The sequence below is a fragment of the Tupaia chinensis genome, unplaced genomic scaffold, assembly GCF_000334495.1.
Source record: "Tupaia chinensis unplaced genomic scaffold, TupChi_1.0 Scaffold000395_1, whole genome shotgun sequence".
Classification (NCBI taxonomy): Eukaryota; Metazoa; Chordata; class Mammalia; order Scandentia; family Tupaiidae; genus Tupaia; species Tupaia belangeri.
The window spans coordinates 842,101-864,883 of record NW_006159897.1 but is presented as its reverse complement, the minus strand read 5'-3'; the positions used below and the strand labels follow the sequence as shown (position 1 = coordinate 864,883).

Here is a 22,783-nt window from a genome sequence, read left to right as displayed (position 1 = left end):
TGAAAATTGGTTGTTTTTTTTTTTTTCTTCTTCTTTTTTTTTTTTTTTTTGAGAGGTTTTTTTTTTTTTTTTTCATTATACGGCGCGTGTGCTCGCCAGACAGAGAGAGACAGAGAGACAGAAAGCGAGAAATCACCCCCCAGGGGGGATGGTCACGCCACAATCCCTTCTCCTCCATTCTCCTCCCGGGATCTTGGGCATGCGCGCACACTCGCCCGGCGTGAGTTTTAAGCCACCGGGTCTGGGACGTGAACCGCGGTCGACTACGTGGGAGTCCAGCGACATAGCCATTATGCTAACTGCTGGTTCCCAAGTCCTAGTACCTCTTAAAGAAAGGTAATTTTGTTTACCAATTTGTGTTTTCATAAGATGAGTTGTTATTGAGAGACAGAATAGATTTTCAGCCCCTCTGATGTGTCTAAAACTGCTATGTAGACCATTATGGATTCTGAGGAACACTAGGAATAAAAGGGGACTTTGTTCATCTGAGGCTAGAATTTCTAAGTTAACAAAAAATGAACCATTCTCTATATTTGAGTGCAGCTGATTCCACTGGAAATGCATCACTGATGAAGCTAATTGCTTCGTTTCACAATTGTATTTTGCTTGTATTTATAACTGTGATGTCATAGCTACTTTCTGATATTTTAAGTCCTCTTGCTTGCTTAGGGAAACAGTTCCCTAGAATGACAGAGTTGCAGACTCTTACACTTGATGGCTGCTTTAGGGCAGTACTTCTTACACATTTTTTTTTAAAGATTTTTAAAATTTAATTTATTAGTATTATTTTAATTTGCTATAAGACACATGTACTTACCAGAAAGAGATAGAAGCGGGAAGGGGAGTGAAAAAGTAAGCTGCCAGGTTCCAGACCTTGAATCACAGTTAGTGATGTGGGAGTCCAGCACCTTACCCACCATGCCAGCAGGTAATTTACATCCTTGTGAAGTATAATATGGTTTTGTAATCTGGGGATAAAGAAGTCATTCCTAAACTGTTTTGGCAGGTTCAAACCTGTTCTTCTAAAAAAGGACAGATTATTTGCAGTGTAGAATCATGGGTCATCAGAAAAGTCACGATGCATTTTTGCATGGAAAAACATAGAAAAATACATCATGACTTTTCCAACAACCCGTATTTCAATAAATGATTTTATCAATTTCAGCATTGCTTAAATAAAACTTTAATGCTTTTTTTTTATTATTTCCTTTCAGGATTTGATTTTGCTTCTTTTATTTTTTTAATAGCCTTACTAAGATTTAATTCACATACCATACAGTTTACCTATTAAAAAATCCCACAATTGGGGACCAGCAGATGGCGTAATGACTATGTTGCTGGACTCCCACCTAATTGACTGCAGTTCGAGTCCCAGACCCAGCAGCTTAAAACTCAGGCTGGGCACGTTTGTGTGCATGCCCAAGATCCTGAGAGAAGAATGGAAGAGAAGGGATTGGAGGCATGGCCATCTCCCCTGCCCCCCATGATGATTTCTCACTTTCTGTCTCTGTCTCTCACTGTCTCTCCTGTGAGTGCACATGCCTTGTAAGCAAAAATCTCTCTAAACAAACAAAATCTACAGTTGGCTTTTAGTAGATTTAATAGAGTGTGTATTCACAGCAGTGTGTATCCATCATCACAGTAATTTTCAGAACATTTTTATTACTCCAGAAAGAAATCTTGTACTCTTCAGTCATCATCCCCCTGCTTCTTCCTTCCTCCCTGACCTAGACAACAACTAATCTACTTTCTTTCTCAGTAGCTTTGCCTATTCTGGTATTTCACAAACACAGAGTCATACAATGTGTGCTCTTTGGCACCTTGCTGCTTTTACATAGCGTGTATCAGTACTTCATTCCTTTCTATGACTGAATAATATCACATTGTATGGGTACACCACATTTTGTTTGTTCATTAGTTGGGCATTTAATTTGTTTCCACCTTTTCCCTATTATGAATAATGCTGCTATAAACATGCAAGTACAATTTTTTTGTGTGGTAATATTGTTTAGGTATACATAGAATTTTTTTTTTTTTTGTATATATACCTAGAAGTAGATTTACTGAGTCATATGGTAACTCTGTGTTTAACCTTTTGGGGAAATGCCAAACTATTTTCTGATGTGGATTTACATACCATTTTACATTCTCACTAGCAATATTTGTGGGTTCCAATTTCTCCACACCCTCCCTAACAATATTCTCTGTCCTTTTCATGATAGCCATCCTAGTGGGTGTGAAGTGGTACCTCACTGAGGGTTTGATTTGCACATCTCTGATGACTAGTATCGCTGAGTATCTTTTCAGCACTAGTACTGTTGACCATGTGTCTTGTTTACAGAAATGTTAAGATCCATTGCTCATTTTTAAATTTGTCTTTTTATTATTGAGTGCAGGAGTTATATATTAATATTCTTGGTTCAAGTCCCTTATTAGATATGGGATTTACATTTTTTTCCCCATGCTGTGGGATGTCTTTTTGCTTTCTTGATAGTGTCTTTGAAAGCACAAAGTCTTCAATGTTTATGAAATCTAGTTTGTTTTTTCTTTTGTTGCTGATGCTTTTCATGCTATTTCTGAGAAACCAGTGCCTATTCCAGTGCCATGAAAGTTTATCCTGTGCTTCATTCCAAGAGTTTTATGTGTATGTCTCACATTTACGTATTTGATCAATTTTGAGTTAATTTTCGTATATGATGTTCTGTCATTTAGTGCTGTGATCTTGGCTACCATGCAAGTCTGAACAGAGCCCTAAGAACATATCTCTCTGCGGAGTATAATCTTGAAACCTCCAGACATGAAGGCTTAGACATTATTGAGAATGCAGTTGACAATTTAGAGCCCAGGAGTGATAAGCAGAGATTCATGGAGATGTACCCTGCTGCGTTCTGTCCACCAATGAAGTTTGAGTTTCAGTCTCACATGGGTGATGAGGTCAGTAATTGATTATTTTAAAACTAATGAATTTTCTCTTATATTTCTCAACTACATTAACTCAAAAGTTAAGAATTCTTAGCTGTTTTCTCTCTCCTACCCTTGTGCAGAACCTTTGCCAGTACTATCTTTTAAAAGCAAGAGTCAAGGGCCTGACAAGTGGCATGGTCGTTGGGGCACTGGACTCCCACATGGCCAACTGCAGTTCAAGTCCTAGACCTGATGCCTTGCTTTCTTGCTTTCCCTCTCTCTCTGTTTCTGTCTCTTTCTGGTCAAATTTTAAAATAATAACAATAAATAAAATAAATAGTTCTTTTCAAAGAATTTTTAAAAAGCAAGAGTCAAATACACAAATGCCTGCAGAAGCCAAGCAGATAAAGGTGCAGACGTGCCTTAGTATACGCATTAAACTGTCCTTGACTAGTTGGAAAGTTCCAAAACATTTTGCCGGCTCAGTAGAATCCGTCTAAACACCCTTGAAATCCTGACTTAAAGATCCCCTTTAAGAAAAATAATTATAAATGGTAGGAAAATGGGAGATAGAGGAAAAAAGTGCAAAACTCTTTTGAAAGACTCAAGTTGGTTCCAAATTTGTACAATAAGTATTATAAATTATATATTATGTCTTAGTTCTTTATATAAATTTAGCTTCCTATTTTATTTTAACCCCCAAAAAGTCTATTTAAGTTTCAGTCATTTTTACTAATGTTCATGGATGTAGAAGACAAGAAAAACCAACTAATTCAGTGTGCTGTGTGAAGCACTTGGTGTACCAACTCTGCAAAATAAAACTCATGGATAAAAACTCAATTTTAGCTTATTGTACTGACAGTTGATTTTGTTTACTTATTTATTTAATTCCATTTGTCATTATTTTTTAATCTGACTAGAGAAAGAGAGAAATAGAAAGCGAGTAAGCAAGCCACCAGGTCCAGAATTCAAACTGTGGTCAGCCATATGGGAATCCAGCACCTTTAACCACCATGCCACCTGCCAGCCCCATGGCAGTTTATTTTTTAAAATAGATTTAATTTTAATATCCATGGCATATTTCTTTAAAGTCTTTTTATTTTTCCTGAAATAACAAGTTTAAGGGACCAGCAGTTAGCATAATGGTTATGTCACTAGACTCCCATGTAGTCGACTGTGGTTCACGTCCCGGACCCAGTGGCTTAAACTCATGCCGGGCACGTGTGCGTGCATGCCCAACATCCCCAGAGGAGAATGGAGGAGCTGGGATTGCGGCGTGGCCATCTCCCCTGGGGGGTGATTTCTCACTTTCTGTCTCTCTGTCTCTCTCTGTCTCTCTGGCGAGCGCACATACCCTATAGTGAAATAACAAGTTTACGACATACAAGATAGGGCCAGTCTAGCCTAGTGATTAAGGGAACCAAATTGCACATGGACGGCAATGGTTCAAATTCTGGCCCTAAGACTTGAAAAATGCACCAAGCTACTGTGCATGCCTGCTGAAAATCCTAACAGGATGAAGAAATGGAAGAGAAGGGATTGCCATGTGACTACACCCTATTGGAGGGGGTACTTTCTGTGTGTCTCTGTTCCTCTCTGGCAAGCACACACACCTTCTAACCATTAAGAAAAAAGACATAGAAGCTATATAAATGTTTATTTATACACATACAAAAATATACATATATATGTGTGTGTGTGTATAAACACATAAGATATATATGTGTCTTCATATATATGTATGTTTTATACATATGAATACATAAGTACATACATATATCTGTACCAGGTGTTTTTCTAATTGATTTTATTTTTGTTTGATAGAGTAAATTACTTGATTAGAAATGGTAAACAGTTTTTATGCAAAATAGCACATAAATTTTGACAAGCAAGATGAGTGGCTTATCCCACCCCACATTATCTTTCCAAAACCAAATGGTTGCTGTTTTTTTATCATGGATTTGTTAAACATGGAAAGATAACGTTTCACAGACAAGTGACTTCAGTTGGAGGATAATGGCCTTTTAAAAGTCATTATTGTTATTTTTTAAATAAAGAAGCTGTTGCCCCTTTTTACGGCCAGTTCTGCCAGGGAGCAATAATAGCAATCTCTATGATGTTTGGGAGACTTGATAAACAGAATCCCCATTAGCTGAGAGGTTTTTGTTGTTGTTGTTTTGTTTTTTTGAGAGGTTTTTGCTATAGGGCAATGTGTGTTCATCAGAAAGGCAAAGACAGACAGAGAGACAGAAAGTGAGAAATCACCCCTCCCAGAGGGGATGACCATGCCACAATCACTTCTCCTCCATTCTCCTCTTGGGATCTTGGGCATGCACACGCACCCGGCATGAGTTTAAGCCACCAGGTCTGGGACTCGAACCATGGTTGACTACACGAGAGTCCAGCAACATAACCATTACACCAACTGCTGGTCCCTAGCTGAGTGCTATTCTATGACAAAAAAAGATGAGGAGAAATGATTTATTTCTGATGTAATTTTAATAATTCTCTAATTTTGTCCTTATCCATACTTAACACTATGGTCAAAATCTTCTACCAAAGCCTAAGATAAGTGACCTTTTCAAGTTCATGGTAAATTTTATGGTTGGCTGATACTGGTTAGGGAATCCATGGATGATAGATGCAAAGTGGAAACAGGTTTTGTAACTTACCTGGCTGGTGGGTGTCAAAGCTGGGATTCAGGTGTAACCGACCGACTCCAGTAAGCTCTGCAGCCTTCTTTACTTGGGCCTAGACGGTCTGTTTGGATCATCCTGTGCATCCTGCCCAGCCATCATTAATAATTCTGAGTGAGACTTTGGCCTCAGAGCTCTATCTCAGGAACTGCCCTGCTCTTCGAGCGATGCTTATTGCAACTGCTATCCTCCCAATCAAAGCCAGGCCAGCCAAGTGTATTCTGCTCTTACCGCTTACATAACAGGTTCACATTTAAAACTGCAGTTTGGGGCAATTGTGAAAAGTAAGTATGTGTGTGATGCACGTGGCATTTGATTTAAGTGAGAGAACTTTGCCTCTAGAGGCTAGTCGATGGGGCCTGTTGTCACTGCAGTTTCTGATTCTCCGTCAGGTATGTCAGGTCAGCGCCCAGCAGCCAGTGCAGGCAGAACTCATGCTCCGGTACCAACAGCTGCAGTCCCGACTTGCCACGCTGAAAATCGAGAACGAGGAGGTGAGTGTGCCTTCTCCCCACTGGAAACGTGCATTCCGGTGTAAACTGCAAGGCATTCCTAGGTGGCGCAGGGATACTTAATGTTCTAAATGTACTCTCTTCTTCACACATTTCCAGTTATCAGGGTTCCTACAATACTCTGTAGAGGAAATACACAAAAACGGTAAATACTGTAGATTAACACTTTACCAAGGATTCACTGCTATACATGTAAACGCATTTTCTCATCCGTTGTTATTCATACCAGAAACGGTTCCCATGGATGATCAAGTTCAACGTGTATGTCCCAAGATTTACAATAATGTGTAGAATGGATCTTTTGGCTGACACATTCATTTAATCCTAACTTTTAAAATAAGTACTCTTTTAAGACTTTTCTGGATTCTCTATATTTTTAGTACTGAAGATAACATTATTGATATAATTAGTACAATCATATATTAAAATAATACTTGAATGAGGATAGAAATGTATTTATTTGCTAGTGTATTTAAATGGATAGAATATAAAACGCGGGGGAACCAGCAGTTAGCATAATGGCTATGTCGCTGGACTCCCACATAGTCGACCGCGGTTCGCGTCCCGGACCCGGTGGCTTAAAACTCACGCCGGGTGCGTGTGTGTGCGTGCCCAGGATCCCGAGAGGAGAATGGAGGAGAAGGGATTGCGGCGTGACCATCCCCCCTGGGGGATGATTTCTCGCTTTCTGTCTCTATGTCTCTCTCTGTCTGTCTGGCGAGCGCACGCGCCCTAGATATAGCGAAAACCTCTCCCAAAAAAAAAAAAAAAGAATATAAAACGCGGAATATAAATATACAAGGAGGCTTCGAAAAGTTTATGGAAAAATGAAATTAAAGTATGAGTTTTTATTTTGGTGTAAAACATTTTTTGAAATATATTCACAATCTTCTCCTGATACACATTTTCATGAACTTTTTGCAAACCCTGAATATGTTAAGCCTGGAAGCAATTGTACAATTCAGCTGCCTGTTTCTGAATTTAACTTAACTGGATCCACGTTCTCCTAAAATAAAAATATGAACCACACATGTTTCTTGTATTAGTTTAGGCTCTCGGTTGTAATTTTCAGGAACCCAAATCAAACATTCAAGTTAAAAAGATAACTTATTGGACAGTGTTTTCGGTAGCTCCAGACATTATTGAATTTATATTTAAATATTATCAGGAATCTCTCTCTCTTTCAACTCTTTGAAGTGATTCTTCATGTGTGTTGGTAGGGTTTTAGGGATAGATCCAGAACTCCATGGTCTCATCTAACCCCATCCCAGTGTGCTTTTCTCTGAAACAGGCTTGACTCTGCATTGGCCTGGCTAGTCACACATGCTTCCGGACCAGCCATTATGTCCAGGAAATGGGATTCTCTAATTGGCTAGCCTAGATATTATATCACCCACAGATTTGACCGACAGCTCTACCAGAAATAATGCATTTCTAGAGACAGACAGTTCCCAAAAGGAAATTGGAACAGAATGAAAAACATAATTCATGAAGAGAATTATCAAAATTTATGTTAGTGCCCTTTTATATTAATTTCACCTGGATGTTTTGAGCTACGTGTATTTGATTCTCTATGTCTATCATCTGAGAAGTCATGATGTATGTTTCTATGCTAAAATGTGACATGACTTCCCTGACAACCCATAGTGTAATTTGGTCAAAACTCACTGTAGCGAGACCAGCAGATGGCATAATGGTTACATCGCTAAACTCCCACGTACTCAATTGCAGTTCAATTCCCAGATCTGGCAACTTAAAACTCACACCGGGTACGTGCTCAAGATCCGAACAGGAGAATGGAGGAGAAGGGACTGCAGTGTGGCCATCCTCACTGGGGGTGATTTCTCGCTTTCTGTCTCTCTAGCAAGCGCACATGCCCTATAGCAAAAATCTCTCTCGCTAAAAACAAACAAACAAAACTCATTGTAGCTTTCAGGCTTCCATTCCTCCTAGTGGAACTAAACCAGCTCCGATTCAAACATGTATTTAAGATGCAACCAATATGAATTCTATGTAAAGTCCCACAAACGAGCCTTTCCAAAGAAAAGCTATTACTCCCCTTAAGGTGATGTTTTAGACCTTAGGATTTTGGCTAGGCAGCACAAAATACTTACCTACTGTTTCGGTTTACTGGACCTGATAGATTGATAGTTTGTATTTCTAGTGACTTCCAATTTTCTTTTTCAGGCATATCCTCCTCCTGTTTTATTTGGAAAATATTCTCTAAACTCTAGGAAAATAGTGTGTTATACACAAGGTCAAAATTGGCAGGCCACAGACCTGTTTTGTTTGGCTCTTGAAGTTTTGGCCTGTAAAAATATGGGGAGTGTGGCAACACTGGCCCTCCGTTGTCTCATGAAGTAGAGAGCAGAGGCATCGGAATTCTGCTTAGCCACAATCCTTGAACTCCCGACGTTCTTCCAGCAGACTCGGCTGGCTGTGTTACCTGCCTGGCCCCTGCAGCCCTGTGCATTGGCAGCCCTTCACGCGTGCCCCTGTTGACATACATGGAGAAGCACAGAGTCCCTTCAAATTGATGGAGACAGGCAATGCATTTCAAAGCTTTCTTGTTTTGTTTTTTTTTTAATTAGTTGTACAAACAAGTGAATTGGATTATCCTGGTGTTTCTTATAAGTATGACGAGTGTTTTATAATTTATTAGATATAAAACAAAATTCACTGTAGTGGAATGAGATTCTCAAAGAAAGGAAGGTTTAAATTAGATTTTTGCCAATCAGATTTTTATAGAAATAAAGGGAGGAACAGATGTTCAATAGGTCTCTTTAAAACTCTTGAAAAAGTGTCTCATGGGGGCCAGCAGGTAGTATAGTGGTTAATATGCTGGACTCCCACATGGTTGACTGTAGTTCGAGTCCCAGCCCTGGTGGCTTGAAACTCTTACTGGACACGAGTGTGCACATGCCCAAAATCCCAAGGGAAGAATGGAGGGGAAGAGATTGAGGTGTGGCCTTCTCCCCTACCTCCCCCCAGGGGAGGGTGATTTCTCACTTTCTCTTTGTCTTTCTGACAAGTGCATGGGCCCTGTAGCAAAAAATAAAGAAAGAAAGAAAGAAAAGAAAAGAAAAAAACCTGCAGATTTCTTTTTTTTTTTTTTGCACCAAAATAAACTCGTACATTAATTCCAGTTTTCCATTAAGTTCTTGAGGTTCCTTTGTATATCAAGGTGCCCTGGGACAATAAACAAGTCTGGTTATCACCCAGGTTTCTCCTTGAGTATGAGTCGATCGTGCAGCTGAAGGTTTATGACAAGAGACTTTGAAATGCAAATTAAGAAATTTAATTCCTGTGGTTCAGTTCATGTCAGTACAATAAATATTTATGTAACACCTACACTCTAGATATTTTGCTAGTTGTGGGGAATACAGAGATGAATAAGTCACAATTATCTCTGTGGCTTGAGAGACAGGCTATCCAAGTAATTTACTTGGGAACAACATACCTATCGTTGCCGATCGAACTCCTTGCATAGCACATTTCTCTTCCCTAAGGAAAGAATGTACCTCTATCTCCCACTGACAGGTGCAAGGACAGAAAACTGACACTTTGGTATCAAACCGAAATGTACAAGTAAAATACATGTAAAATTCTCTATCTTGTATAAATATATACATACCCATAATGTTTAAAATTTATTGGAAAGAGTTCAATTAACGAAAAATAATTATGACCTCCCAGTGAAAAGATCAAAGCCCAGGGATAATCTCATCTAAGGTGATGAAAGCCTGGCTGGTGCAGCTAGGCAGAACACGAACTTTACACCAAATCCCCGACTGCTATGAATAGTGGGCACCACTTGAAACTGTAGGAGGCCTCCTCAGGAAAGGGTTTCAGCCCAACTGCAGCAGCCCACACATAGCACCACTGCCGGGAGGCTAGAAGCCACATGGGGTCCTGAACACCCTGGGCATGGTTGGATGTCTATAATCCTAGCTAATTGTGAGGCTGGGGCAGGAGATCCCAACACATGAGACCTTGTCTAAAGTACCTATCTGTGCCTCTCTTTTTCCTTCTCTCTCTCTCATAAAAGCTGGTGGGGTAGGGGGGACCAGCAGATGGCATAATGGTTACATTGCTGGACTTCCCCATAATTGACTGCTGTTTGAGTCTTGGGCCCGGCAGCCTAAAACTCACTCTGGGCTTGTGTATGTGCGTGCCCAAAATCCTGGGAGGAGAATGGAGAAGAAGGGATTGTGGCATGGCCATTCCCCCGGGGGCAATTTCTTGCTTTCTGTCTTTCTGTCTTTCTGTCTCTCTGGCGAGGGCACCGGTCCTCTAGCAAAAAAAAAAAAAAAAAAAATCTGTGAAAAGGATGACAGAGAGCTTCTATGCTAAGAGTCCCCATACTGTGTCTGGCTTATGAACAAATTTTGTTTGATCTACAGTACTTGGTTTTCAAAAGTTATTTGTTGTCATGTAGAAATTGGAAGTTTTTCATCAAAATATCAGAACTAGTTTCTAAAAAGAAATTGAAGATAGGATTACATGATTACCCATATTTCTGCGAGATGATACCTGGCTGGAGCCAAAGTATAAACTCTTCCCTTAGACACAAAGCATGTACTTTTTATTTACCATCTTCCCCACTCAGCCCACTTGGCTTGTGTTTATTACTTGCTTGGCCATTAAAGATATCTGCAATTGTATCACCTGTTTTAAAACAAAGAGAAGAGGGCTGGCCCTGGAGTGGAGTGGTTTAGCACAGTGCATCGGGAATTGAATTCCACGTGGCCGACCATGACTGATTTGAATCCCAGGCCTGGTGAGTTGAGAAACACTCTTGGCATGTACATGTGCATGCCTGAAATCCTGATGGAAAGGAAACGTGGAGGAGAGAATTGTGGCATGACCATGTCCCATGGGGAATGCACGCGTGTGTACACGCTTTCTCTCTCTCTCTCTCACACACATACCCTCTGGCATATTAAAAATAAAACAAAACAAGGGACCAGCAGTTGGCATAATGGCTATGTTACTGGACTCCCATGTAGTCGGCCATGGTTCGAGTCCCAGACCTGGTGGCTTAAACTAATGCCAGGTGTGTGTGCGTGCCCAAGATCCCGAGAGGAGAATGGAGGAGAAGGGATTGAGGCATGTCCATCCCCTCTGGGAGGGATGATTTCTCACTTTCTGTCTCTCTGTCTCTCTCTGTCTTTCTGGCAAGTGCACATGCCCTATAGCAAAAACCTCTCAATAAAATAAAATAAAATAAAACAAAACAAAATAGAGAAGGGAGCAGTAAATATTTGTGTAATAGCTTCAGTGTACTTGTAAGTAGCAAAAACTGAAAGTAAAAGTTTGAGATGGGCTTAATTAAATTTGTGGTTGAGGGAGATTCATAATGGATTGTAATGTTTACTGTCACTTCACAACTTTACATTTACCTATTAAGCTTTTTTTAATGAACTTCATTTTCATTGTGGTGCAAACGTGTATCCAGTGCACCTCAGGCATATGATCCCAGCCTCCAGTCACTCAGCCAATGATTCATCAATGGCCACTGGGTAGCACTTACAAAATTAGAGCAGGGTCTGCTGCCAGACAGCTTTGGTCTCAACGTTGTGTTTTGTATTATTCAAAGAAATGCTTAAAAGTATAACTTTTCATTAAAGCTTTGAAGTGAAACATTAATAGACATAACTCTTAAAGGCAATACTTTAAAAGAAAACTAAAGCTAGTTATTTGTACCTTTCACACTATAAACACTTTCAAAGCCTTTCCAACTTAAGGTTGCACATTTTTCTTTTGTTTTTTATTTTTGTTGTTCTTTTGCTGTAGAATACATGAACTTACCCATAGACAGATAGAAACAGAGAGAGAAAATGGAAAAGTACCCCCCTCCCCAGGGAGGATGAGAGCATCAGTCTCTTCTCCCTTCTTTTCTCAGGATTTTGGACACACATGCCCATGTGTGCCCTACATGTTTTTCAAGTCACCAGGTTCAGGACTTGAACTATGCAGTCAGCCATGTGGGATCCAGCGATCTTAATAACTAGGCCACTGACTGACCTAAGGTTACATAATTTTGTCTACCTTCTCAGGATTTGCTTTTGGCCCAAAAGCTTTTGGGGTCGTGTGTGCTACTGAGAACTAGTGCTCTGCAGGCTGGGACCACGTGGGAGGGCTGAGATTGATTCCTGGTCCAGCCTAAAGGCAAGTGGTAGCATAATCCCAGCAACTCTGGGAGGCTGAGGCAGGAGATGATGAGATCAAAGCTGGCCTGGGCGACATAGCAAGACCCTGTCAAAAAGAGCTGGATGTGGTGTGTGTGCCTGTAGTTCCAGCTGTGAGGCTGAGGCAGGAGGGTCACATCATGACAAGACCCTGCCTTTTAAAACGTAAAATATAAAGAAAGTCTGCTTTTAACCTTTGTCGTAGGGCTTTCTGCTTAGGGGTCATTCTTGTTGCCTCTTTCTTTCAAAGCTAGCTTCTGAAGTAATTCCCCATACATTATAATTTCCTTTTCTTAGAGGTCTTCTTTCCTCCTTTTATTTATACACAGCCAAGTTTTTTGTTAAAAAAGTGAATTACAGGGACCAGCAGTTAGCGTAATGGCTGTATCGCTGGACTCCCATGTAGTCAACCGCGGTTTTCATCCTGGACCCGGTGGCTTAAACTCACGCCAGGTACATGTGCGTGCGTGGCCATCCCTGGGGGGTGATTTCTCGCTTTCTGTCTCTCTGTCTCTCTCTGTCTGGCGAGTGCACGCACCCTATAGCAAAAAACCTCCTAAGAAAAAGCAAATTACTTTAAGCAGAGCAACTCTACCTTTCATATCTTTTAGGTTGGCATTGGTTTTAAGTAGTTTGCCCCATTTTCAGGTCATTTGTCCCAATATTTGGTCCAGAAAATAGAGCTTTCATCAGCACATCACTTCTGTGCCAGGAGTAAAACCTCCTGAAATGTAAAACAACTGGTCTCTTAAATTATAGCAGGTTTGCCACCCTGAGGGGAATGGAAGAGAGGTGTCTGTGATTCCTCAGTCAATTTGCAATAATGTTTAATGAACTGATAGGCCCTTATAAATTTCCTTAGCACCGCTTAAATCTTTCACCAACAGCTTGCTAAGAAATATTTCATAAACTGTTCCCAAAATGTATTTCTTGCTCTAGGTATTTTCAACAATAGGGAACAAGAATTTAGGCAAATATCTGTATCGCTGGACTCCCATGTAGTCAACCGCGGTTTTCATCCTGGACCCGGTGGCTTAAACTCACGCCAGGTACATGTGCGTGCGTGGCCATCCCTGGGGGGTGATTTCTCGCTTTCTGTCTCTCTGTCTCTCTCTGTCTGGCGAGTGCACGCACCCTATAGCAAAAAACCTCCTAAGAAAAAGCAAATTACTTTAAGCAGAGCAACTCTACCTTTCATATCTTTTAGGTTGGCATTGGTTTTAAGTAGTTTGCCCCATTTTCAGGTCATTTGTCCCAATATTTGGTCCAGAAAATAGAGCTTTCATCAGCACATCACTTCTGTGCCAGGAGTAAAACCTCCTGAAATGTAAAACAACTGGTCTCTTAAATTATAGCAGGTTTGCCACCCTGAGGGGAATGGAAGAGAGGTGTCTGTGATTCCTCAGTCAATTTGCAATAATGTTTAATGAACTGATAGGCCCTTATAAATTTCCTTAGCACCGCTTAAATCTTTCACCAACAGCTTGCTAAGAAATATTTCATAAACTGTTCCCAAAATGTATTTCTTGCTCTAGGTATTTTCAACAATAGGGAACAAGAATTTAGGCAAATATTTGAGACATATTTTATGGCATGGGTAACTGAGAGAAGTCACAGATATTTCACCTATACCCTCTTCTTAGGGTAGAAAAATCACATTTCCTCCCCAAATTTCCCATAGTACCAATGACTGCAGCAAAATCCCAGGTTGTGAAAATCAGTGATTAAATCCTCATGATAAATTTTTTAAATTTTTAAGATTTTTTGCTATAGGGCACATGCGCTCACCAAACGAGGGGGAAAGAGGAAGTGAGAAATCACCCCATAGGGGGATGGCTGCGCCACAACCCCTTCTCCTCTCCTCTTCTCTCAAGATCGTGGGCATACACCCACATGCGCCCAATGTGATTTCCAAGCTGCCAGGTTCAAGACTCGAACTGCAGAATTGGCCATGTCGGGTCCAGCACCTTAACCCCCACGCCACCTGGTGGCCTGGAATTTTCAAATTCTTTTACTTCTTCGTATAATATGTGGAATTTAATAACCACTTCATTGTAATTACTGTCTCAGATCTTCTCTGGGGCCTGTAATTTCATTTTTACTTTTTTAAGTATCGGACTTACTCACAACCACCTACTGATAAGGTAACAGTGAAAGCCTAAGTAGGGACCAGCCGGTGATGCAACAGGGAGCCCTGCTTTGTGGTGCTGCGTCCACATGGAAAGTTCTGGGTTCACATCTAGAGTCCTCCCTGTGCACACCAGGTGTGTACTCACGCGTGACGATAATGGGGCTGGAACTGGAGGTGGCTCACAGCATAAGGATCCTATTGAGAGTGTTGTCTGTGTGTGTGTCGGGGAAGGGGATATTCGCATAAAAGAGAGCAAGAAGAATTTTTTAAAAACAGAAAATTTAAAACTAAAAATAGGGGCTAGCAGGTGGCATGGTGGTTAAAACTCTGGACTCCCACTTGGCCGGAGGTTGCTCGAAAAAAAATGATAATAATAAATAAAATTAAATAATTCTTAAAAACATAAAAGATGACTGCAATTTATCTGTATCATGAAATCATCTTGGCCAAAATTGAAAGCAGGATCTACTGTCTTTGCAACATATATCTGTTTTTTTGTTTTAACTAAATTTCAACTGGCTGAAGGGTGGTCCTTGATCCAGAAGAATACTAGAGGAGAGTTCCTAGCAAGGGTGTAAAAGGGGTTGGGCACCCAGAGGAAATGGCAAAGCTCAGGATGACTCTCAGAGAAGAAACCATACTTCCTTGGTGTGCGCTAGGCCTTCTTTGGCATCCATGGCTTTGAAAGGAGGATGACTACCTTTCAGTGTTGGTTCAGTGAATTATTTCTAATAATTTGCTGTGTTCTGGGCACTGCACTAGGCACTGGAGATACAGAGATTAATAAGCTGGTCCTGACCTCAGGCTGCTCCTACTGTAGATGGAAACACAGACCTCTAAACAGTATGGCAGGTGCTTGGGAGAAGTGGATTTGGGATCATGCTTCTCAGACCATATTCAGTATTAAGTCTAGGAACAGGGTCATTAGTACAAATTTGGAATAAACTACAAGAAAATGAACACTGTGAACTACAACTGAAGGCAGGGATTTTGGTTAGAGAGCCCTGGGCAATGATCCTCCCTTCTTCCACAGATTAAGTTGAATTGTTGCTGAAAATTAGGTTTGTTCAAAAATCAGGAGAGCCCAGTGTGCGTAAGCACTCCCTGAAGTGCGAGTACTTAGACTCTGGCTGTGAATTCCTCTGAATGGTCATGAAACCCCAACAGAAACTTGTGGGACAGCGAAAATTTTACTGTTTTCCCAAATCCAATAATACCTTCCCCAACACAGAGGGGACACAAGCATCTGCATCTCCTGTTAGAGTGCAAGGGCCAAGGAGCGGCCATGGCAGGAAGCTCTGCCTCTCTTCTTGCCTTCTGTGGCCTGTGCTACCAGTAAGTTTCTGCACCTTTGACTGAGCATGGTGTGAGTCCAGTCTGTGTGTGTGTGTGTGTGCATGTGTGTGCGTGTGTTGATACCTTCCTGCCAATTTTAATTCACCTGAAATGATACAGTGCTGTAATTGAAATTCATATGAGGTCATTGAGGCAGGAAGAAAATGGGTAAGTGGGAGAAGGGAGGAATGAGGGTCACCTTCACAGAAGAATGAGTTTTACATTTGAATAGGCCTGCATCATGTGCAAGGTGCAAGGCACAGTGCTGTGATACAGTGTGGTGGGGGTGTGACTTGAATGGTATTCCCCCCAAATGCATACATTGAAGTCTTAACCCCCAGTGATTCAGAATGACTTTATTTGAGAATGGGATCTTTATAGACATAATCAAATTAAAGTGAGGTCCTTGATGGTGTGTATGACTGATATCCTTATAAATAAAAAGGGAAATTTGGGCACAGAAACACATACAGGAAGACGGTGTGAAGGGACATAGAAAAAAACATGGAACAGATCCTTCCCTCCCAGTCCTCAGAAGGAGCCAACCCCGCAGAAAGATACCTTAGTCTTGAACTTTCAGCCTCTAGAACTGATTGTAACTTCTGTTGTGTTAGCCACCCAGTCCATGGTTTTTCCCCACACACCGATACTGTGTGTTCGGAGAATGACACCACCAAAACGACTCTCTTATTCCAGTGATCTGAATGTCCTAGGAATAAAAAGGCAAAAGAGTCCTTCTGCAAAAGCTCGGAGAGGTCACTTCTTCCCCTTCATTCATTTTTGATCTCTAGCCCAGAGTGTAGACCACCTGGCACTCTTCTTGAGCACTACATTCGGGTTTTTTTACCCCCCATGACTTCTTCATGAATTTCAGGTCTTTGGCCTCTCCTCCCCTGAAACCCAGTTGCATTTTCCTGCTGCTTTTTGGTAGACTCTCCAAGCATCATGTTGGCTGCTTCGTATTTGTCTCCTTGTACTGCCCCCGTGACTTATTAACATGACCTGTGTGTGGTAGAAGCCAGTGTTGTTCTTCATCAAGAATATCCCATGGGGTGATAGGTAGTCCTAGCCACAGTGACTGGTGGCATCCTTTCTTCTTCCTCACTAAATTCCACATTTAGCCACGACACCATAGCTTCTGAGAAGGAAGTTGGAAAAAAGAAGGAAAACACTGTTGTTGACTTGGACACTGTGTGTGTTTTCTGTCTGTGGGCATTTGATAATGCTGCTGCCTCTGGTGATCCAAAACACAAGAACATGCTCCTAGCGAAACTCTTATGTAACCATCTGTCTCATAACTCAGTAAACATACTGTCATTGCTAAATTTCAACAAGTTAACAGATTATTTTAAGACAAACTACAAATACAGATTTTTAATTTTGGCCCATGAGGACTTTTTAAAATTTTTTGTTTTTATTCAGTTGGTCTTTATTTTTAACGTTGGGAACTTTTTCTTTTGTCATCATGTTTTAATTAGGAATAAATCAACGCACCTTATCGCATCTTATATAATTTTGTACTCCACCCGCTAATTACTTAAGAATATTATATACTTTCCAGCTTTCAGTATCTTTTAAAATTCTGCTCTGCCTTACATAGTTTCTTCCAGTTCTTTTTTTGTTTGTTTTAATGTAAGCCATTTCTTGCAAAAGGTGAACCCACTAATTCTGTTACTTAAATGTTTTCAAATGCATCCTATCATTTTTCATTCCCGCTGTTACTCCCTTAGGTCATGCTCTCATCAACTCCGATCTGAACCAAGGTATCCTGACTAACTTTCCTGCTTTCTTCTGTTTTCCTTGTACTGTTCAACAGCTCAGGGACCTTTTAAAAATATCAATATGACATCATTGGTTCCCAATAGATTCTCAAGTAAGCTAGATTAAGAACCTTGACTAGCAGGTCATCTCCAGTATATGCTTTATCTTCCTTCTTATGTACAGCTTACTTGTTGTAGCCCCAAGAGACCAGGGTCACTCTTTTCAACAATTTTTTTTCCCCCTCTGAAATGGCCTATTCTCTGTGAATACCTGCTCATTCTCCCACATGGCTCAAAACCTACCTTCTCACCCTTTCCTGATCTTTTCACACATGGTGTACTCATTCACTTGTGTTTACTTATGTATTTGTAAGTATTAAGGGTTTAATTGAATAAAGAAACAACAGTGCTTATTTAACGGTATTTCAATTACTGTCTATATAGGCACAAGTACAAGGCTCTCATGTTTCTAATGGGAATATAGAACCTATGGAGGGGTAGATAAAGCAGTCAGATACCGACCTTCAGTATTTAATAATATATTTATGCATCAATTTTAAAATCACATATTATATAAAATAATGTTTGAAATTATTTTTCTCATACCATTTTATGGAGACCCTTCGCATGCCCTCATACTGTGTTTGTCATTACCATAGCCACTTTTTTTTTTTTTTTTAGTAAGAGAGAGAAATAGAGAGAGAGGAAAAACTAGGTATGTTTGACAGGGTCCCACCATTCACAGTGCTCCTGCCCAAACCTCCCAGTTAGCTAGGCCCACAGGCACGCACCACTGAACCGGCCTAATTACACCGGGCCAAGAATAAAAGCTGGACCTCTCATGGACTCTCAGCCACTGTATACCAGTGCCCCCTTATTTGCATCACCATGATTGTGCCTTAGAGCCGCATTTCACATCATTAAGTCACTTTTACAGAGTACACCATCCTCGTATCTCTTTATTAGTGATACAGTATTTTAAAAACTTGTTCAAAATGCCATGATTAGAAATTTTCTCTCAAGTACAGAACCCATTTGGCTAACAAAGCACAAGAAGCCTTTTGGGACCAGCAGATGGAGTAATGATTACGTTACTGGACTCCCACGTAGCTGACCACGGTTCAAGTCCCAAACCTGGATACTTAAAACTCACACCTGGTGTATGAGCATGCAAACCCAAGATCCTGAGAGAATGGAGGAGAAGAAATTGTAGCATAGCTATCCCCCCTAGGGGGTTATTTCTCACTTTCTGCCTGTCGGTCTCTCTCTCTATCGCTATCTATAGCACACGTGCCCTATAGCAAAAATCTCTCTTGAAAAAAAGATGACAAGCCTCTTTAAATCAGCCTGTACCCCCATATGATCATGATTGCCTTAATGTAATTGCTTACAGTATTGTTTTTAAATGATTTTTGATATTTTTTCAACAATATCAATCCTTTGCATTGTGCATACATCTAGAAATACTGATTAAGTATTCTTTTTAGTAACCATTCCAGCTGCTGGCCCCAATTTTGTCCTCCTTTTAAAAATTAATTCAATCACATGAACTTTTTAAGCATCCAGGTTAGTACTAATAGTTATTATTTCCCAATAATTTTTTACATGGTATTGAAAAAAATCTCTACTTCCTGTAATGGTGGGCTGAGTCACTCAACTGATTCTTCATCTCACATTTTACTGTCCAGGACAAGGCACGGGGCCATGCCTGAAGCCTGTGACACAGGGAATCACAACTCCCTCAAAGAAAAGCATCTAATGTTTTTTACAGTAATAAACCCCAGTGACTCTAAACTTAGTGTTTCTAATGGCTTAGGAAAATAAACGTTCTCTTTGGTGGAGGATAACCTCATTTTAGACCTCAAATAACTCTATAAAGATGTCCAGCAAAGATATTTAGGCATGTGAAGAGATAAGAAACTTAGAGTGACAAAAGAGTAGCAGATGATAAAGATGCACACACGAGAACTCCAAATACTGGAATTATCACAAGCTGGAAAAGAGTTACTATTAGTGTACAAGGAGTTAGAAGTCAAGCTTAGATTTCAGGAGGGAAGCAGTGAACTAAGAGATACGAAAATAAACTACATAGCAATTCTAGAAAAGAGAAATACAATAACCAAAATTAAGAACTCAGTAAATAGTTTTGATGTTAGGTTAGGCATAGCTGAAGGGTGAATTATCAAAGTAGAAAACAAATCAGAAGAAAATAATCAAAATGCAGCATGGGAACACAGAAGAATAGCACACACAGAAGAGAAGGACGAGATATAGAGAAGAAAGTGAAGTCCAGTATACCTAAGTGAATTCCCAGAAAGAAAAATGATAGAAAAGAGAACCTGTAGTTGAAAGGTAAAGGCTCAAGATTTACCAGAGCTGATGAAAGACATCACACAGATTTAAGAAGTCAAAACATTTCAGGCAGAACATATTTTTAAAACTCTTACCTAGATACATCATGATGAAACTGTAGAAAACCAAAGATGAACAGAAAAATTTTTAAAAAGCTATAGAAAGAAAGCAGATTTCATTCAGAGTGGTGACAGACTGACAACAAACTTCTCACTCAACAGGAATATAGAAGTCACAAGAAAGTGCAGTGATATCGTCAGTATACAGAAAGAAAAAAATAAAAAAGACTGACAGAAAAAAAATCTTTCATAAATGTTCACTTTGTGATCATTCGTAGTTTCATATTCTTCTGTATTTAGTTTTACTTCAATTATAAGGTTATTTAAAACAAAAAAAAAAAGTAGTTGAGAGTACCCCCTAATATATGAGATTTACAAGGACTCAAATATAAAGTGATATCTTCCTCAGATAATACTGAAGAAATCCTCCCTTTATATTGGTCACCTGTGGTATTGTTTATCTGTCTTTCTCATAATAGGTTCTAAACTCCTTGCAGGCAAGACCCAGGTTTGCATCTCTGCCTGACAAAGCGGACTCCCACTGAGTACTTGTGGGGTTCAAGGAAATAAGGCACTAACAGGAGAAGTGTTTCTGTTCCCAGGTGAAAAAAACGACGGAAGCCACCCTGCAGACGATACAGGATATGGTCACCATCGAGGACTATGATGTCTCCGAATGCTTCCAGCACAGTCGCTCCACAGAGTCTGTGAAGTCTACTGTCTCTGAAACCTACCTGAGCAAGCCCAGCATCGCCAAGAGAAGAGCTAACCAGCAGGAAACCGAACAGTTCTACTTCATGGTGCGCCCATCACTCCCCAAGCTGCTTTTGACCTAGTCCAAATCTGAAGTGCCCAAACGCTGCGTCTATAGTTGCATCAGAATCACCTGGGGTTCTTTATTGAACTATGAACTCCTTTATGCCCTTTGTTCCTGATTTAGTCAGTCTGGGATAAAGGTTAAGGGTTAGGTTAGGAGTTACAGGACTATTTTAATAGTGGTACCTTTAAGCATCAGGGACAGCACGTCATTAGCGGAGCTTTTTAAGATGCATGTTGTTGGGGCCAGCAGGTAGAGTGAAGGTACTGGACTCTTGCAGGGCTGACTGCTATTTGAATCTCAGACCTGGAGGCTTGCTTTCTCACATTACCCGCCCCCCACGCTTTCTCTCTTTCTCTCTCTCTCTTTCTCTCTCTCTCATCGAATTAAAAATTAATCAATTAATAATTCTTTTTTTTAAAAAAATGCAGGTTCTTGGGGGCCAGATGGTGGCACAGTGGTAAAATATAATGCTCTATAAGGCTGACTCACAGGGGAATGTTCCAGGTTCACATGCAGAGACCTCCCTGAGTATACCAGGCATCCACGTGCCCATGATCCAGGGCTAGCTGAGTCTGGGGCTGAATCACAGCATCAAGACCCTGTCAGAGGTGCTGCCTTTCTGTTCATCTGTCTCTGTCTTGCACTTGCTCATGGAAGAAATAAATAAATAAACTTTTAAAAGATCCAGGTTCTGATCTCAGCAGGGTTGGGGAGAAATAAACCTGAGGGTCTGCATGTCTAAGAGGTGCCCCACATGGTGGCTAATGCCAGTGGACTGCAGCCCACACATTGAGGAGTAGCAGTTTCAGGGTCTAGAAGGTAAGAGTGGCTGGATTTTAGGACTTCTAGAAATTCCGTAACATAGAAAATTTTTTCTAAAAGTTTATTTACTTCTTCCATGAGAAAGAGATAGGCATCCCTAGTAGGGTCTTTATGCTGTGATCCACTCCAGTCTCAGCAGGCTTGGATCATAGGTATACATATGCACATACTTCACATGTTCAGGTCGGCCCCTGGACATGAACTCAGGACTTTGCACTTGTGAGTTCGATTGCATTACCACTGTGCCACCTCCTGTCCCCATGAAGCAGTTTGTAAAATTGAAAATGATGTCTACAGTTCTTTTCTCTTCCTTCCCCCGCCCCCACTTTTTATTGATCACAAAATTTCTTAAATAATCTACTTTCAATAGCAAGTTCAGCTTTTGTACCAAAATAAATCCATATTTTAATTGTAAAAAAATAAAAAATGTTTTAAAATTAAAAATGAATCTTCTCTTTTGCAGAAACTCAGAGAATATTTGGAAGGCAGTAATCTCATCACAAAGCTTCAAGCCAAACATGACTTGCTGCAGAGGACTCTTGGAGAAGGTCAGTTATTTAGAACAGATGGGGAAATGACCTGGAGCAGATACTGTTATCGGGTAGTATATCATAAAGAGTGTGAATTACGTATGTGCTTTTGTGCTTTCAGCAGCAGAAAACATTGTATGTTTAGATTTGGTTTGATCTGTGTATCTATAATATTCAAGTTTGCCTTGAAACTTTTTTTTTTTTAAAGTTTAGTGCTAACCTGGAGGGAGACTAGTGAAATCTAAGAAGGGCTGAAAATCAACCCAGAGCTCCTGAGGAAAATCTTCAGAGCCTGGTATTTCTTACAGTAGAAAAGGCCAGAGCTGCACCTGCTCCCACTCGCTAACCCCACGCCCTCTCCTGCCCTCTCACTGTTCCTTCCCTCCTGAGACTTCCAGCCTCTCCCCTGTTTGTTTTCTTGGGCTGATATTTGTTGTTCCATCTGTTGCCTTTTTGGACTCCAAAAACCAGTTAAACCAGTTTGGGTGATTTTTCTTTTTCTTTCATTAGACATTGGTTGTAGTTGAGAAATAATCTAATAATACAGGTAAATTGCTGTGTCTAAAAATAATAACAAAAACAATAGCAACAACTAACACTTATAAGGCCTTCTCTGTGCCAGGCCTTGTTCTGAGCTATATATTTAACTGGGCACCATTGATGTTCCCATT

At 40.4% G+C, this 22,783-nt stretch overlaps 1 protein-coding gene across 2 annotated transcripts in view; it reads left to right on the top strand.

Moving 5' to 3' along the window:
• The window catches only part of SRGAP1 (SLIT-ROBO Rho GTPase activating protein 1), a 353,136-nt gene that overhangs the window by 261,772 nt on the left and 68,581 nt on the right, over positions 1-22,783 (top strand). For both annotated transcript variants that reach the window (XM_006154138.3, XM_006154137.3), the window contains exons 7-10: positions 2,713-2,934; positions 5,993-6,094; positions 20,543-20,740; positions 22,046-22,130. In XM_006154138.3, the coding sequence (XP_006154200.1) occupies positions 2,713-2,934; positions 5,993-6,094; positions 20,543-20,740; positions 22,046-22,130 (607 nt within the window). The remainder of the gene's footprint in view (positions 1-2,712; positions 2,935-5,992; positions 6,095-20,542; positions 20,741-22,045; positions 22,131-22,783) is intronic.